The sequence below is a fragment of the Dicentrarchus labrax genome, unplaced genomic scaffold (genome assembly GCF_905237075.1).
Source record: "Dicentrarchus labrax unplaced genomic scaffold, dlabrax2021, whole genome shotgun sequence".
NCBI lineage: Eukaryota > Metazoa > Chordata > Actinopteri > Moronidae > Dicentrarchus > Dicentrarchus labrax.
Window position 1 is genome coordinate 27,268,825 of NW_026136706.1, and position 19,248 is coordinate 27,288,072.

The 19,248-nt window shown below is 38.8% G+C and overlaps 1 protein-coding gene across 4 annotated transcripts in view; it reads left to right on the forward strand.

The window, feature by feature from the left end:
* Positions 1-19,248, forward strand: part of LOC127365278 (contactin-associated protein-like 5) — a 293,853-nt gene that overhangs the window by 185,558 nt on the left and 89,047 nt on the right. For all 4 annotated transcript variants that reach the window (XM_051403188.1, XM_051403190.1, XM_051403191.1 and 1 more), the window contains 3 exons: positions 1,183-1,367; positions 2,553-2,696; positions 12,783-13,047. In XM_051403188.1, coding sequence (XP_051259148.1) covers positions 1,183-1,367; positions 2,553-2,696; positions 12,783-13,047 — 594 coding nt within the window. The remainder of the gene's footprint in view (positions 1-1,182; positions 1,368-2,552; positions 2,697-12,782; positions 13,048-19,248) is intronic.

Genomic DNA, 19,248 nt, shown 5'->3' on the forward strand with positions numbered 1-19,248 from the left:
GACGTCTTAAGCCTACTCTTAAACGTGGAGAGGGTGTCTGCCTCCCGAACCAAAACTGGAAGCTGGTTCCATAGGAGAGGAGCTTGGTAACGGAAGGCTCTGACTCCTGTTCTACTTTTTGAGACTATAGGAACCACAAGTAGCCCTGCATTCAGAGAACGCAGTGTTCTAGTGGGGTAATAGGGTACTATGAGCTCTTTAACATATGAAGGGGCCTGACCATGAAGAGCTTTGTAGGTGAGGAGGAGGATTTTAAATTCTATTCTAAATTTTACAGGGAGCCAGTGCAGAGAAGCTAATACAGGAGAGATATGATCTCTTTTCCCAGTTCCTGTCTGTACTCGTGCTGCAGCGTTCTGAATTAATTGGAGCATCTTAATGGACTTATTGGGGCAACCTGATAATAAGGAATTTCAGTAATCTAGTTTTGAAGTAAAAAATATATGGATTAGTTTTTCTGCATCTGTCTGTCACAGGATGTGTCCAATTTTTGTAATATTGCGTAAATGAAAAAAAGGCAGTCCTGGAGGTCTGTGTCAGAGTGAACTGGGTGCTATTTAAAGTTTTAATGGCAGGATAGTCAGAGTCTTTGGTCTGTGGAGAATATTGTATATTTGGTCATCAAAGTTAGACTGGTGATGAGGCAGAGCCTGGGCTTACAACTGGGGCATGTAAAATTGTATCGTCTGCAAAACGATGAACGTTAAAGTATTGGTTTGGAATAATTATGTAATTGTGAACTAGTAGACAAAATTAACTCCTAACTAACAGCAGCTAGGGTCACCTGTCTTCAAGTAGGGACAGCTTGTACTGGTAGAAAATATAAACATTTCAGTCCACTCGTCAGTTTTAATCCAAATACTCAGCTTCTGCTCATTTTTCAGTGTGCACATATTTGTTAATAAGGGAATTCTACATTTAAAAGCTTGGATATAAAGTCATTTTTGGGTTAGTGATTTTTTATTTTATTTTGGCAAGTGGAGAATCACCAGATTTGTAACTTGAATCTGACTTGAGCCCAAGTCATGCGACCTCTGCAAACCATCCCATTTGAGAAGCTGGACCAAGTAAATCTTGGAAGTTTTAACAAAAATGTATTCATCGGTTATAGAAATTATTCTTCATTCGTTGATTGAGTTGTTTTTCACATGCTGTTTTTTTGTCTTTCTGTGTTTCTGTCAGATGACACTAGGCAGAGGTTCAGCAGCAGTTGTGTTGCCGTCACAGTTGGCAGTCTGCTAGATGACCAGCACTGGCATTCTGTCATCATTGAGCGCTTCAACAAGCAGGTGAACCTCACAGTGGACTCCCACACACAGCACTTCCAAACCCAAGGGGAAGGAGACTCACTGGAGGTTGACTATGAGGTCAGTCCATCCTGCCAGTCGTTCACATTAAATCACTATTCAGTGTGACATGGAGTTGGAGGAGTTATGTGTCCAGAATTCTGGATGTAGTAAAAGTCCCATTTATGTTCTTATTGTCAATTATGTTACAGTTGGAATGCTTCAAGTGTTAATATTAATATGCCACTTTAGTTTAATCAGTATGAAGAATGTAACCTGACTGCAGCAGATGGTTTGTTCCACAGAACCATCAAGGAAGTCAGGAAGTGCCGTTCTTTTCTGTTCAAGTTTAGGTGAAGTGAGGAAATATTCTCCACTTCTGATATAACTTATGCTCACAGCATCTACGCTAACATCTTTAGCAGCTGCCATTGTTGTTTTTGAGCAGTCACCCACACACATAACTAGCAGTAGACTATATGCACCCAAAACAGAGAATTGAAGCTAAATATTACACTGTGTAAAAGCTGAAAAAATAATCAGCAGTATTAATTCAGGGACTCAAGCTGGCTAGGGCCATCCACCATACCGAACTGTAAACATGCTTGTACATGCTGTACATCAGTAATCAGATTACTCCCCAGCCTTATTTTGCAAGCGTGGCTTTCTTACTTTAACTGCACAGAGATAGAAGATGCTGCTTCCTGACAGAAAGAGCAGAGCTTTCCTTCCCAGCAGGAATGTATTTAGATTGAATAAATACTGGAAACAGACTTACTTAGACTTCTCGAGGCTTCTTAGCACTTATTTTAGTCAGACTTCACATGGAATTATTTAAAATACAGGAACAGTTTGCTTATTATCACTCCTTTAGTTCTCAAAGGAATGCTGTTTCTATAGTCATTTGTCCCGCACATACATGTACATGTGAGGGATATGCATCTATCACTGAGGCCAATGCAATATACATCTCTTCTTACCATCCTTAATACATTTACATGTAAAAAGCCGACTAGAAACACATTTACTTGTATACATGGCCAAGAAATTGTTTTTGTCAGTGTTACTTAAGTTCATGTAACATACTGTGTGAACAAAAATGCTACTATCATTCAAGCTGAAAAAGCGATTTTCAAGCACATTTTGGTTTTAAAACAAGGCGGTACCATCATAGTTATCATACAAACGCCCCCCATAAATGTGAGCTTTATTGTGATGTTGTTAGTTTTTGCATTATACTTTTTCTGCTTTATCTCCTCATTAAAGCTGAGTTTTGGAGGCATCCCGCTGCCTGGTAAACCTGGCACATTCCTCAGGAAGAACTTCCATGGTTGCATGGAAAACCTCTACTACAACGGAATCAACATCATTGACCTGGCAAAGAGACGCAAGCCACAGATTTACAGCGTGGTGAGTTTGACTTCAACTCCACTTTATTCTCCACCTTTACATATAGATGGTCATTTAACTGCATTACAGTAAGTGTTGAATGAAAATTTTCAATTACTAAATTTTAAGATTAACTGACTCATTATTCAGTGAAGAAAGATGTACTGAGGGTGGTGAATGAGACTGACCATCAAATTGAGCATAAAAGTATACACTGTGTGCACAATTATTAGGCAAGTGAGTATTTTGGCCATATCATAATTTTTATGCATATTTTCCAACTTCAAGCTGTATAAACTTGAGTGCTTATTGGATTTAAGCATACCAGTTGATGTGTATTTGCGTAATGAGTGAGGGTGTGGCCTAAGGAGATCAACACTCTATATCAAGGTGTGAATAATTATTAGACAGCTTCTCTTCCTCAGGCAAAATGGGCCAAAAAAGAGATTTAACGGACTCTTGTAAAAAGTCTTTCAGAGGGATGCAGCACTCTTGAAATTGCTAAGATATTGGGGCGTGACCACCGAACCATCAAACGTTTTGTTGCAAATAGCCAACAGGGTCACAAGAAACGTATTGAGAAAAAAAGACGCAAATCAACTGCCAAAGATTTGAGAAGAATCAAACGTGAAGCTACCAGGAACCCATTATCCTCCAGTGCTGCCATATTCCAGAACTGCAACCTACGCGGAGTGCCCAGAAGTACAAGGTGTTCAGTGCTTAGAGACATGGCCAAGGTAAGGAAGGCTGAAACCCGACCACCACTGAACAAAACACACAAGTTGAAACGTCAAGACTGGGCCAAGAAATATAAGACAGATTTTTTTAAAGGTTTTATGGACTGATGAGATGAGAGTGACTCTTGATGGACCAGATGGATGGGCCCGTGGCTGGATCAGTAACGGACACAGAGCTCCACTTCGACTCAGACGCCAGCAAGGTGGAGGTGGGGTACTGGTGTGGGCTGGTATTATTAAAGATGAGCTAGTTGGACCTTTTCGGGTTGAAGATCAAAATCAACTCCCAAACCTACTGCCAGTTTTTAGAAGACACTTTCTTCAAGCAGTGGTACAGGAAAAAGTCTGCATCTTTCAAGAAGACCATGATTTTTATGCAGGACAATGCTCCATCGCATGCATCGAAGTACTCCACTTCATGGCTAGCCAGTAAAGGCCTTAAGGATGAAAAAATAATGACATGGCCCCCTTCCTCACCTGACCTAAACCCTATTGAGAACCTGTGGGCCCTGCTTAAACAGGAGGTTTACAGTGAAGGAAAACAGTACACCTCTCTGAACAGTGTCTGGGAGGCTGTGGTTGCTGCTGCACAAAAAGTTGATCGTCAACAGTTATTGAAAAGAAGGGTGACTTTATTGGTCACTGATTTTTTTTTTTTTGACATATCAGAAATGTTTATTTGTAAATTTTGAGTTGTTTTATTATTCTCACTTTAACAGATAAAAATAAACAAGTGAGATGGGAAAATGTTCGTTTTTTTCATTTAGTTGCATAATAATTCTGCACACTAATAGTTGCCTAATTATTGTGCACACACACACACACACACACATATATATATATATATATATATATATATTCTCTTAAGAAAGACAAAACCTCACTTTTACTTTCTTAAACATTCAGGTTTAGGTTCTTTAACATTTTGGATTGACCGAGAGCACTGTAGTTGTTCAATAATAAAATTAATCCTCAAAAATACAACTTGCCTAATAATTGTGCACACACTGTACAACAGGCGGCTGTGGCTCAGAGGTAGAGCGGGTCGTCCATTAATTGGAAGGTTGGTGGTTTGATCCCTGGCTCCTCTTGCTACATGTCGAAGTGTCCTTGAGCAAGACACTGATTTTGGAAGCTACTTCCTGTCACCTCTGACTTGTATCTATTAGATGTGTTTACAGAGTAATTGCTCATTATAAAAAACATATCACTGGTGTTTTATTTTTTGGGGGTAAATCTGAATAGAAATAATGGCCAAGAGTGCCCATAATCCCCCTACTCTGAAAAAAAAGATCAAATCTGAAAATCAACAATGAGTTCAGGCTGCAGGGTTTCAAATGTTCCTAAAACTGTAAGCTAATGACTTCATCAGTAAGTGGAGAGAGGAGATTTGCGTGAACACAAACTGTCATTACATCTGATCTGATCCCATTATGTCATTAGGTGTGAATGTGTGAATAGATTCAGGGCAGAGCCTTACATTTAGTCCACAATCCACATCTCATCTACTACCTTTAAAAGTCTTTGTTTATGCCTTCAGAGAGAGAGCAGTGATGGGAGTTCAATGGGGTTTTCTCTCTCATGGGGGTAGGAGGGAGTCACATTGAGAGTCAGAGAGCTCTGATTGTTCTGTGCTTCCCTGTATGCTCTGGGTTTAATAAGACGATGCACCTGATATGACCTCTCAATAAGTGTGTTTTTCTTTTTGTCTATTGTATCCGACATCAAAGTTAGATCAGGTTGTTTCAAACTGATCCCTTGAGCTGTGGAGTCAGTGTTGATGTTGCTTTGTTTCTGAACCACATTGATTATTCCAATGTAAGAAGGAATTTCAGAGATGATCTTTTTTAGATGTTTGTTAGATCTTTTACATTTTAAAATTCTTAGATGTTTGGTTCCATATTAAATTTGCCCCTATACATAAGTTAAATTAGCAAGAATATATATGCAACATACGGTTAGACTTTCAAAATAAAACCTGTGTGATTAACGTTACAAAAAGTTACAGTTTTGTTAGGTTTAGGCACAAAAACTACTTGGTTAGGTTTAGGGAAAGATTGTAAATTACGTTACATGTCTGTCATAATTTAGGTTAAATTAATTTACATAACCTTCATAACTTAAAAGAAGTTCATGTTTAAAAGGGGACATGGACAGTGGTCTCCTGGGTTAAAGTCCTGTGTTTGTTTGTGCCATCCATCCACCCCATCACCTCCATATTCTCTTTATACTACACTTATGCTTTCATATATAACTGAATGTTCATTTCTCAAAAGTTATTTTGTCTAATTAGCATAAAATGCAACTTTTGGTTCAATTTATTTTCTGGGTTAAAGTTTAGGTTGAATTTGGTTTGGTTGAACTTGCAGTTATAGCTTAGGGTTTGGTTAAGGTTAGAGGGTCAGGTTCCGGTTTTGTTCTCAGTTTAGCACTGCACTGTAAAAAGAAAGAAAGAGATAGAGACAGATAGATACTTTATTTATCCCATTTTAATTCAATATTCATAATTAATTCAAATGAAAAGAAAGAAAGAAAACAAAAACTGTCCTGATTTAATGAATCTGCTGTTTTGTCCTACATATCAGATGAAAATAATTTGATCTCAAATTTGATCCCCCCCCCATAATGTCAGTCATATTAATGTCGTACTCACTAAGTAAATTGCTGAAATCTGTAAACACTGTGACATCAGTGTCCAGACATTCAAAAAAATCAAGCAGTTAGTATAATCTGCTGCCAGTGATATTTTTCATCACAAATGGTGATAGTAGCATCTAAAAATGAGAAGCCTGCTAACTGCTGATAACAAAGAATCAGAAGACATTTCAAGAAGACATTTGTTAGGATCAGAGCTAAGCAAATTTGAGTATTTTGACACAAGGAATTGGATTTCCCCAACTATAACACAAGCAGTCTTTCAATGCAGGTGCATTCACTGTCCCTTTGACCTCCAAAGAAAATGGTTTAGATAATCACGATAATCGGTTTGGCATATACCATTACTGATACAAAATGATGAATAGAATGGACCCTAAACCTAAACTAAATTATAATTCATTTGGAAGCCTTGTTCCTGGTCTTTCTCACCCAACCTGGAAAACAATTCAATTCAATTCAATTTTATTTGTATAGCGCCAATTCATAACAGAAGTTATCTCAGGACACTTTTGAAATAGAGCAGGTCTAGACCGAACTCTTTATAAAGACCCTACCAAGACTCTACCAAAACACTGCAGCCAGTTCTGTTTGTACTGTGCTCCTGGCCCGTCCTCTGATTTTATATCTGAATTCTCAGAGTTTTCATCAAGTTTAGTCCTTAAATCAGATAAAGTAATTATTGTAGGTGATTTTAATATTCATGTGGATGTTGAAAATGACAGTCTTAGTAACGCATTTATATCATTAATAGACTCAATTGGCTTCTGTTTGAGTGTAAATAAACCAACTCATTGTTTTAATCACACTCTTGACCTTGTTCTATCATATGGCACTTATATTGAACATTTAATAGTCTTCCCACATAATCCTTTCCTATCTGACCATTATTTATTAATAATAATAATAATAATAGTAATAATAATAATAATAATAATAATAATTTAATAACTTTGGAATTCATATTATTAGATTATAAGCCATTAGGCAAAACTTCCTACAGCAGATGTCTATCGGACAGTGCTGTAGCTAAATTTGAGGAAGAAATTCCATTCCATGTTTAATTCAATGCCATGTCTGAATATAACAGAGTCCTATAACAGCTTTAGTCCCTCCGAAATTGATAATCTTGTTAATAGTGCTGCAGGCTCACTACGATCAGCATTAGATTTTATCACCCCTATAAAAAGGAAATTATTAAAACATAGGAGACTAGCATCGTGGTACAACCACCAAACTCGCCAACTGAAGCAAAAAACAAGGAAATCTGAAAGGAAATGGCGCTCTTCCAAATTATTAGAATATCGCTCAATTTGGCAAGATAATCTTAAAACCTACAGAAAAGCCCTCCGTAATGCCAGAGTAGCCTATTACTCAACTAATAGAAGAAAATAGGAACAACCCTAGGTTCCTCTTCAGCACTGTAGCCAGGCAGACAGAGAGTCACAGCTCTATTGAGCCACATATCCCCGTAAACTTAAGCAGCAATGACTTCATGAGCTTTTTTTATAATAAAATTATTAGTATTAGAGAGAAAATTAGTCACCAAATGCCCTCAACAACTATCACTGGGTCTCCAAGTTCAGGAACCTTTTACTAATGTAAACTCAGATATATATTTAGAATGTTTTTTCTGATATCAATCTTCATCAGTTAACTTCAAAAGAAATTTCTTCATCGAAGCCATCAACCTGTCTATTAGACCCGATCCCAACTAGGCTGCTTAAAGAAGTCGTACCCTTAATTGGTACTTCTTTACTAGATATGATTAATCTTTCTTTATTATCAGGATATGAACCACAGTCCGTTAAAGTAGCTGTAATTAAACCCCTTCTTAAAAAGCTCACTCTTGACCCAGGGGTTTTAGCCAACTATAGACCGATTTCTAACCTCCCCTTCCTCTCTAAGCTTCTGGAGAAAGTAGTCGCCAAACAGTTGTGTGACTTTTAACATACCAATAGCTTATTTGAGGATTTTCAGTCAGGATTTAGAGCTCATAACAGCACAGAGACAGCTCTTGTTAAAGGAGTCATATTATGCCCCTTTTTCAGGTTCATAATTATATTTTGTGGCTCTCCTACAATAGGTTTAGATGTTTTAATGTTCAAAAAAGACATTATTTTTCTCATACTGCCTATAGCTGAGCACTCTTTTCAGCCTCTGTCTGAATCGCTCGGTTTTAGCGCCTGTCTCTTTAAGACCCCCCTCCCGAAAAGCCCAGTCTGCTGTGATTGGTCGGCATTATGACGCGGCTCACGCGGATGACGCTCCGGCCCGCCCCCTTCGTTGCCGGCAGGTAGCTCCTCACTGCTACTGAGTTTAGCTGCATTTCTACCGTCAATATTAATTCAATAACTGCTTCTAAAGCAAAAACTTCACCAGCGGACATGTTAGAGCGGGAGTCTGACCTGAAATCACAGAGAAATGAACAACATCAACAATCAGGATTACAGCTTTCTGTGACGTTTTCCTCAGGTAAATACTGCTATATTAACTACATATACATACATATAACTAATATATAAACTAACTATAACTATATATATAAAAAATATATATTTAACCTCTATCTATCACATAATGTTAGTGTTTATACCTTAACTATGAGAACCAACACTGTGTTTTATGCTTGTCTTTACAGGTACAGCAGTGAGCAGTGACCTACAGTCTACACAGCCCAGTGAAGTTAAACATATTATATATTCCATAATATTAACAACATTGGTCAGGCAGTTGTTTCTAGTGAAGAAACAGCCAGTAAATGTACCAAAGTAATCAGAGTAATAGTATAATGATTACTGTAACCTCCCATCTGTTATATTCTTTATACACATTAGTTTACTGAGACCATGGAAACAGAAACCTGGAATACTTTATCCTGTACAACATGTCAACATAACTGAAGGAATCACTCATCTAATAAAGTAAATTGTTTATGGGGTTGAAAAACTGCTAAGTAACCAACTGTTAACGGTACTGTATCCATATTTCATAGTCTGATATTTTAACTAAGTATTATTACCAAAGTTAACCTTCAGATATTTGTAAAAGCTGCATTAAAAATACTGTATACTGAATATTCTATCATTTATATTTTATATTGTGATGTAATTTATCTTCCAACATAATAAAGTTTGAATGTGAGACAGTAATGTATTGTGTTGCTTACAGTCATTAATACAGGTTTAAATTTCACATTTTCATATTGATAGATGACCAGATTTTCAACTCTTTCAAAATCTTCATAAAACCTCTGTGAAATAACATGTTATTTATATAAAACCACACTTATTACTGAATTTAAAAATGACCAAAACTCTTCTTAAAAGTAAAACCCTTTATTTATATTTCATTCATATTCCAGTTACACATGTTGTAAGTAACAAAGCTATAACTTTTATGTAAACTGTGCAGATCATGTTCTCCATCAAGGTTTATGGTTTCTAGTATACTGAAGTGTGAGCTGGTAATGGAGCTCTGCAGTCAGTGTTCATCTTCATCAGTCTTCCTTTGGATACCCAGACTGTCCTGATGCTGCAGCTGTCTCTGTCCTCTGATGGGTCCAGGAACACCTGAGCTTCATCAGGTCACCTGTAAGACATGGAAGATTCAGTGTTACTTGTAAGGCAGCATATAATATACAGTGTAATATAATATACAGTATAATATAATACAAGTACAACAGCTCATTGTGGCTCAAAGTAGTCCTATGTTAGAAAATAAAATAATAAAGCAGTGTCTCTGGTGGGTTCCTTGTTGCAGCTAACTGTAGTGATGTGTTGTTGAAACAGTCTGAGGTTACCAACACAATGTCTATCTAATGGCAGCAGATACACACACACAGGACATTTACTGACTGTAGCTGATGTTGTAACAAGTTCCCGGTGCAATAACAGACATTTAGCAGTGAGCCTCAGTGTTTATAATACAATGGGAGATTATATGAGTATAGGATGTTACACTGGACCTACACTTATATCGTCAGTAATAGCAGTACTTCAGTAACACTAAATAAATGGATCAGAAAACTTTTATTCGTCGCGGTTTGACTCCACATAAAGCCTAGTGAGCAACCCCAGCTGCTGGGTGCTAATCAAAGTTACAGAATATTACTAAACTAATAAATCCCTGCAGTTTGACTATTTCTCTCTCACTGTAGCTCTATTGTTAACTCTGGTGCACGTTGATCAAGTTAATTTACACACACACACACACAGTAACACACACACACACACACACACACCTGAACAAAGCAGAGAAACAACAAAGCTAACGCTAGCTGAGATAACGTTAGCACGTCAGTATAAAGTTACACAAGAAGCATCATGAACAATAATCACCATAACTTACTCTCTGTATTTTGTTAGCTTCTAAGTAGACTTGATCACAGTTTGACTATTTCTCTCTCACGATAGCTCTATCTTTACCTCCGGTACATTTACATACAGCAGCACACACACACACACACACACACAGAGAGACACACACCTGAGCGGAGCAGGAAAATGGCTTCGGAATAACAAAGCTAGCGCTAGCTCAACGGGCTAACAGCTGATGAGCCGCTACAGTTTGTTCACTCGGAGGTTTTCTGTGAATAAATTAACCTCACCTTATAAGTTTCATCTTCATCTTGCAAACATTTAACAAACAATAACTACGTTAGCATCACTGAGGCTCCTGCAGCTAACAGCGGTTAGCATGAGCTAGCATTACACGAACAATGAGAAACAGCATAAATTATTAAAAATACTTACAGTTATTTCCTCTGCCGTCTCTCCACAGACAGTTGGTACAATCCCTCTTTCAGGAACAGTCTTTCAGCCAGTCCAGTGTTGTACTGACCGAGGTTGTGAAAACAGTCCGACACGAAGGTTCACACACACCTTCCGGTTTTTCTGACTCTAGTCGGACATTGCTGTGAAAAAATAATTTACATACATTTACATAAATTTGCATATGTCAATTTGTGTTGGGCTGTGCAGCCAATGACTGAACAGTTTGTCTGCTGAAGCCTTTGCCCAGACATTAGGCTGCAGGCTGCAGGCTGCTGGCTGGGCTGGCTGGACTTGCTTGTTCTACGCTAGCTTGCCTTTTATAGTAGCAATGGCGGAGCTCCGATAGTCAACAGGAAGTAAAGAGAGGTGGGTGGCAACAGGCAGAGCATGTCACGTCACAAACTACACACTTCTGAAGCTTCGTGATTTATCTCCTGTATTCTGACTGAGGCAGCCCACAAAAACATGACTGAGTCATTTTTTTCACACTTTGCTGCTGATAGGCCCTCCAGATTCCCAAATGTACATAATCAAATGATTAAAAAGTTGGTTTTGCATAATATGTCCCCTTTAAAGTTAACAATGACCTTTTGATTGGCGTGAAAATGGACTCGTCTCTGTACTTGTATTATTAGATCTTAGTGCTGCATTTGACACCATTGACCATGATATTCTTTTACATAGACTTGAGCATCAAATTGGCATTAAAGGAACCGCACTAAGCTGGTTTAAGTCATACTCATCAGATCGTTGGCAGTTTGAACATGTTAACGATGAATCTTCACTAAATACTACAGTTAGTCATGGAGTTCCACAAGGTTCTGTACTTGGACCAATACTATTTACTTTATATATGCTCCCTTTAGGCAACATTATTAGGAATCACTCCATTAGCTTTCATTGCTATGCAGATGATACACAGTTATATCCATCGATCAAGCCCGATGAAATTAATCAATTATCTAAATCACAAACATGTCTTAAGGACATAAAATCCTGGATGAGCTGTAATTTTCTGATGTTAAACAAAATTCTAGTACTTGGCCCCCAAAAACCTTAGAGACTCACCGTCTAAAGATATAGCTACTCTAGATGGCATTACCTTGGCCTCTAGCACCATTGTCAGGAATCTTGTAGTTATTTTTTACATAATATTACAAAAATTAGACTCATCTTATCACAGACAGATGCAGAAAAACTAATCCATGCATTTGTTACTTCTAGGCTGGATTACTGCAACTCTTTATTATCAGGCTGCCCCAATAAGCCTATTAAGACGATCCAATTTATTCAAAACACTGCAGCACGAGTACTGACAGGAACTAGAAAAAGAGATCACATTTCTCCTGTACTAGCTTCTCTGCACTGGCTCCCTGTAAAATTTAGAATAGAATTTAAAATTCTCCTCCTCACCTATAAAGCTCTTCATGGTCAGGCCCCTTAATATCTTAAAGAGCTCATAGCACCCTATTACCCCACTAGAACAGTGCGTTCTCTGAATGTAGGGCTACTTGTGGTTCCTATATTCTCAAAAAGTAGAACAGGAGCCAGAGCCTTCAGTTACCAAGCTCCTCTCCCGATAAACCAGCTTCCAGTTGTGGTTCGGGAGGCAGACACCATCTCCACATTTAAGAGTAGTCTTAAGACGTTCCTCTTTGATAAAGCTTATAGTTAGGGCTGGCTCAGGTGAGTCCTGAACCATCCCTTAGTTATGCTGCTATAGGCCTAGACTCTCTCGCGCTCTTTCACCCCAACCGGTTGAGGCAGACGACCACCCACCTTGAGCCGAAGAGTCTGTCCTAGGTTTCTGCCTCTTAAAAGGCAGTTTTTCCTTGCCCCTGTTGCCAAGTGCTTGCTCATGGTGGTACTGTTGGGTCTCTGTAAATGTTATAAGAAGTTTGAATTGAATTGAACACAAATGATCCATTGATGTCTTCCAGGGCAAGGTGACTTTCTCATGCTCGCAGCCCCAGCTGGTGGCCTGCACCTTTCTGAGCTCCAGCAGCAGCTTCCTGTCGCTGCCGGTGGCATCTGCCATCATGGGGGGATTCTCCATCCGCTTCCAGTTCAGGACTTGGAACCCTGACGGGCTACTGCTCTCCACGCAGCTGAGCCCAGAGCACCAGAGACTGGAGCTGCTGATCAGCAACAGCCGGCTACTCCTTACTCTCCACAACTTCGGACAGCAATTGGAGGCCTCAGCTGGTCAGGACACACACACACGCACTGCAAACTGTATATGCAAACTGTCTATTCTAAGCTTATAATAGAGACAAACTGTCACATAGCACCAAATTCGACACTACACTTCCTTGGGTCCCCAGAAATTCACCCACCAAGTGTAAAGACGATCAGTCGAATGGTTGTTGAGAAAAGCAAAATACACACACACACACACAGAAGACAGAGAGTGCTCAATGAATGTCCTAGTGACAGCGGAGGCTAAACCATATATATTAATTAGACAAAAAATACAAAATGAAAACTGCAATTTTGTGTGAGAACAGTGGTTTGAAATTTGTTCATATTTAATTAATAAATTCACATATCTATATCATAACTACACGTGATACCAGCCAAAAGTGGCATATGCCAGCTAACGTAAACTCTGGCGAGCTAATTAGCTATTATTAGATATAACTAGCTAGCTAATGATTAATGTAGATTAGCTCGTTAGCTAGCATTTTCCTCTGTAGCAAAATGCTATCCACATTATGTTCAGATAACACAAATAATCATGTTTGATTATATATATATATATATATATAGAATCAAACATGATTATATACACTATGTGGACAAAAGTATTTGGCCATACCTGTTAGTTCTTGAATTCAGGTGTTCCAATCAGACCCCTTGCCACAGGTGTATAAAGTCAAGCACCTAGCCATGCAGTCTCTATCTGCAAACATTTGTAATGCAAAATGGGTCGTTCTGAAGAGCTCAGTGACTTCAAGCGTGGTACTGTGATAGGATGCCACCTTTACAATAACAGACTGTTATTGAAATTTCTTCCCTTCTGTATATTTTACCGGTCAACTGTAAGTGATACTATTAGAAAGTGGAAGCGTTAAGGAACAACAGCAACACAGCCACGATGCAGAAGACCACGTAAAATTACGCCAATGAACTGCTGATTCCATAGCTGAAGAGTTCCAAACTTCCACTGGCATTAATGTGAACACAAAAACTATGCGGCGGGAGCTTCATGGAATTGGTTTCCATGGCTGAGCAGCTGCATGCAAGCCTTACATCGTCAAGTCCAATGCCAAGCATGGAATGGAGGGGAGTAAACCTCCACCCCATCAGGCACCTTTGGGATGAACTGGAATGGACATTGCGAGCCAGGCCTTCTCGGCCAACATCAGTGCCTGACCTCATAAATGCTCTACAGCAGTGGTCGCCAACCCCGTCGTTCACGATCGACTGGTAGATCTTTGAAAAATTCCCTGTAAATCCTGAAAATAATAGAAAAATAATTACACAGATACATTACGGCTGATTAATGTTCAGTTTTGCAAGCGCCTCTCTTTCTCTCTATCTCTCTATTTCTCTCTACCCAGTCGCTGTATTTTTTCAGCGTAACAGGCTGCATTAAATTGACCAATAAGATCAAAGAAGGATACTGGCACATTAACTGTCGCAAAACTACAATATATGGCAGTAGCAGGTGATAGCCGATAGACTGCAATGTTGTCAGCTGGCATGGCGGAGGCTCCAAGAAAGAAGTTGAAAACGTATAATTTCCATCCAGAATGCGAAGAGGAATTTCTTTTCACAATGGTGAAAGACAAGTGTGTGTGTATGCTGTGCCACCAAACTCTAGCGCTGTCTAAAAGAGGAAATTTTGAGCGGCACCACAACACCAACCACGACAAATTCAGTTTCCCCGCCAAGAGCGCAATCCTCGCTAGGAAAGGTGCTGAGCTGAAAGCGAGTTTGAAGGCCCAGCAGTCGCTTTTCATAAAACCTGCTGCTCAAAATAAGGCTGCGACTGAAGCTTCATTTCGTATAAGTCACCTTTTGGCTAAACACAAGAAGCCTTTTACAGATGGCGATTGATTCAAGGAGGCAATGGCCATCACTGCAGAGACGGTTTTCAACGGCTTCAAAAACAAAGACGACATCAAAACCGCACTCCGCAGTGTCCAGCTTGGCCCCAGTACATTGGCGAGGAGGGTCGAGGAAATGTCAGGGGATGTGGATCGACTAGGACTAAAAGACTTCAAAGAATTCACACTGTGAATATTTTTCACTACAGTTTGATGAATCCCTGGATGTAATGGACACTGGACACACCTCAGCTTGTTGTATTTGTCAGGATGGCGTTCCCTTGGCGGGGAAGGTCGTGAACTTTTCTCATGTTATGTGATCTGCTCACTGCTAGTATGTTTTTTGTGTGTGTTTGTGTGTCTTCTATGAACAAAATAATTACCTCATACAAAAGTAAACAGGCCACACCTTTATTTTTCGTGTTTGACATAAAGCTGTACTTGGCATAATTGCATTGACTGAGAATTTTGTTAGCATTACAGTTCTATTTTCTAAAATGCTGATATTATGACTTGAATGAAGCTTCAGTGGATAAGCATAACACTTGATATGATCTGCGTGTCTACCATAAACAAAAAATACTGTCCACATATAAGTGGAAAATAGGTCACACGCCTTTACTTTTTGTGTTGAAATGAAATTGAATAATGAAACATTGTAGAATTCTCAAAGCAAGACAGCTATGGCCAGTTTGATATGCTAGTTACAGTGTTTCTTTGGTTGCATTAATTTGAACGTTGGACTAAATTTTTTTTTTTTTTTTTTTTTTAATTTTTTTTATAAAGGGGGGGGGGGAGTTGGGTTTTTTTTTTTTTTTTTTTTTTTTTTTTTTTTTTTTTTGTTTGTTTGTTGTTTGTGGGGGGGGGGGGGGGGGGGGGTTGGGGTAAAAAGGGGGAGGGCCTGGCTCTACAAAGGAAAAGGGGAAAAAATCAAAAAAAAAAAAAAAAAAATTTTTGGAAAAATTTTTAAAAAAAGGGAGGAGGGTTTGAAGGGGGAAAAGGGGCCAAAATTTATATAAAATTTTTTTTTTTAAAAAAAAATTTTTTTAATTCCCTTTTTGTTAAAATGGTTGGGGGGGGAATATTTTTTTCCATATATCCTTTAAATGTATATGCATGAGTATACATATATATTTATATTTCTATAAACATACAAGAGGGAAAGGCGGTAAGGAGGTGTCTGCAAACAAAATACCCATAACATAATACTGTATGATTATTCAGAATCAGAATCAGACATACTTTAATAATCCCAGGGGGAAATTACTTTTGTTACATATTCCATATGAAATAGACATACATATATTAAGAATATATATAATTTAAAGTCACACTTTCAAATCGGTAGATGATATGGACGGAGTCCAACGCCCAGCAGTTCAGCATCCGGGCCACAGAGCTGTCGGTACGCTCTCGGTACAATCCCGGTCTGCCCGGACACTGTGGAGGCCATTGACAGATACGTTCTGGACAGATATGTCCCTGTGCAGCCATGTCTCAGTGAAACACATCAGACTCCCGGTACTCTGCGTGGCTCCGCGTTAATGCCGTTAGCTCGTTTATTATATATATTAGTATATTATTACTAATAATATTAATAGAAATCAACCTTGTTTCAGACCATGTCCCACACTGCCACCAGGAGCCCAGTGCCGGTGCACCAGGCCACCCGATGCAAACTAGAATTACCACCCCAGAGTTATATTCCTCCACCAACCAGTCAAGTTGCAGTTTACATCCACATCTGTTCATAGTCAATATAATATAAAATATGTGATGAAGACATGATATGTGGTGAAGGAATAACATAAAAGGTATAAAGAGAATTTATCACTAAGATTGTAGTAAATATACTACATGTTTGAACTGATTAATGAAGGATTATCATAAATGTATTGACAGGTACACATTAGCTATAGGTATTAGCTCAGCTATACTAAATGTGGTGATTTTGTTTTCTCCTGGCACTTTTAATTGTGAATCCTCTCCATGAAAGTCACTCACTCATGCTCCAATACGCTGTTTGCAGTCAGGTGAAATTCAGAATGAATGAGATTAAATTGTTTAGTCATTGTCATCACAGTCAACATGTGTGTGAAATCTGGAATCTGCTAATTCATTCTTAAATTATGGCAAAAAATACATTTTTAAAGGGACACTTCACCCATTTGCATTAAGCTTTGTATCATTAGAACCCCAGTCATATTTTTAAATGGTCGTGCATCATTCCCTCACTTTCCCTGAGAGGGGAGAAATAAGGATTTCAGTGTTGCACTTCCTGCTTCCAATGATGTAAAAATCGTCATTTTGCGTCATTGGAAGCAGGAAGTCTCATATCTCTGTAGAGGGGGTGAGACTACAAACACTACTTCCTCATTTTTGTTTCACTCACGCTACAGACCTATTACAGATCAGTGGGTGGGACTTCACTTGCAGAAACTAAAAAATATAACCGCCATCTTGTTTGGAAGCTAAGCGGAGGCGCTGTGGAGCGAGACGTTACGACTATGTTAATCAATGTAATATGGAAGAAATTTCGAAAGTATGATGGTCGAATCAGATGTTCGTGGCTACCTTTATGAGCCGCAATATAGCGAAGAGCAGCTGAGGCTTCTGCAGCCGAGGCAGAGGACCTGCCTGTCGCGGACGAGGAGCCCGGACTGGCTCGAGCTGGGGCGGACTGCTGGTGCCTGTGCTCTCGCTGTGCGCCTACGGACACATGGACGTCTGACTGTAAAGTGAGTGTTTCTATTTTCTGTCTTATAGCAACGTGGCATGTATGTACACAACTTATTATCACAAAGTTATTCCCGGTTAATACGTAACGTCAGCCAACTGAACTACCTTCTTTACTGCACAAACAGATTGCAGTTGCATTGCTAACTACTGTGGCACGCTAAACACAAAGACCATGCATCGCTAACTGTGTGCTCAATGTCTTGTAGACAATATCGCCTAACAGCCTTTCTGGAATGGGTCCTGCAAGGCAAGAGATTGGGTCGAGGCCATCGTGTCGTTTTACCCGCTTATGTGGTGCAGGCTATCCGACAGAAATATCCAGCTCCAGATGGCCAGTACTGCGGGCACCAAGAAGTTGAGGACGCTCAGGAGGAACTATAACTGTCATTGTTAACATATTTATTTTTGTTGTTGTTGATATATTTCTGTAAATAAATGGTTAACATTCACGTTGTTGTAGTCCTTGGTAGTGTTAGTGGGAGCGGCTTGCGGAGCTGTGCATTGTGGGAGTTGTCTTTAATACAAATGCGTCCTAAAGTAACTTTCTGTCTTTTCTCTCTCAAATAGGCACTAAATTCAAAATGTATGTTACATTTTGACTACATATATAACCCACTTTCAATAAATATTAATGTTTCCACGGGTGAAATGCTCCTTAAAGTCACAGTGACCTTGTCACCAATCTAGTGTCTGATCAGTTGTGAAATATGATTACAAATTCCACTTTTGTTCCTGAGTTATGGTGTTGAATAACAGCCACACGTGTTTTCCAGGACATTATGATGTCACGGTGAAGTTGACCTTTGACCTATGGGTTAAAAATCTCTTAATAAACATGTGTAATAATTACTGCATCAATTCTTAAGTTATGACCAAAAACGTGTTTGTCATGGTAAAGTGTCATCAATTCATTGTGAAATATGGTCATGAGTTTTTAAGTTATGGCCAAAAACTTTTTTTTATGTCATAATGACTTTGACCTTTGACCTCCAAAATATAATAATTTCATCCTTGAGTCCAAGTGAACATTTGTGCCAAATTTTAAGAAATTCCCCCAGAGACCATTTAGTTGCTTTTTGGGGCTTTCGACTGTTTCGTATGATCTTCATCATAGGTATAGATTGTCTGAGCACTTCATATCATGTGATGATCAAAAGCTCCAGCAGTTCTTCCATATGGTTTGTTTTCTTGCTTGTGTGGATTATTATGAGAAATTTGCTGTCAGAAATTGTCTTTTTGACAATAAAGTCTGTGCTTGATAATGACATGACAAGAAACTGAGGCAACAGCAGGAGCTTTTTTCTTGCTTTCTCCACTTGACTTATCCACGTTTTATTTGGTGAACGATCTGAGTCATTAGCTCAGCTTGAAATCACTGGTACGACAGCGGTCAGATGAAGGTGAATGACACTTATTGAATTCATAGTACTTGTTTTAAGAATTATGCGTGACTGATATTTTTTATATATTTTTTAATATTAAATTTTAAATATTAATTTAAGGAACACTCAAGCAACAAACATTTAAAAATATTATGATCCTACCTCAAACACACTGTCAGTCACTCAAACTCACCAACCTGTCACAGACTCACTGAAACGTTCTTTTTCTTTGC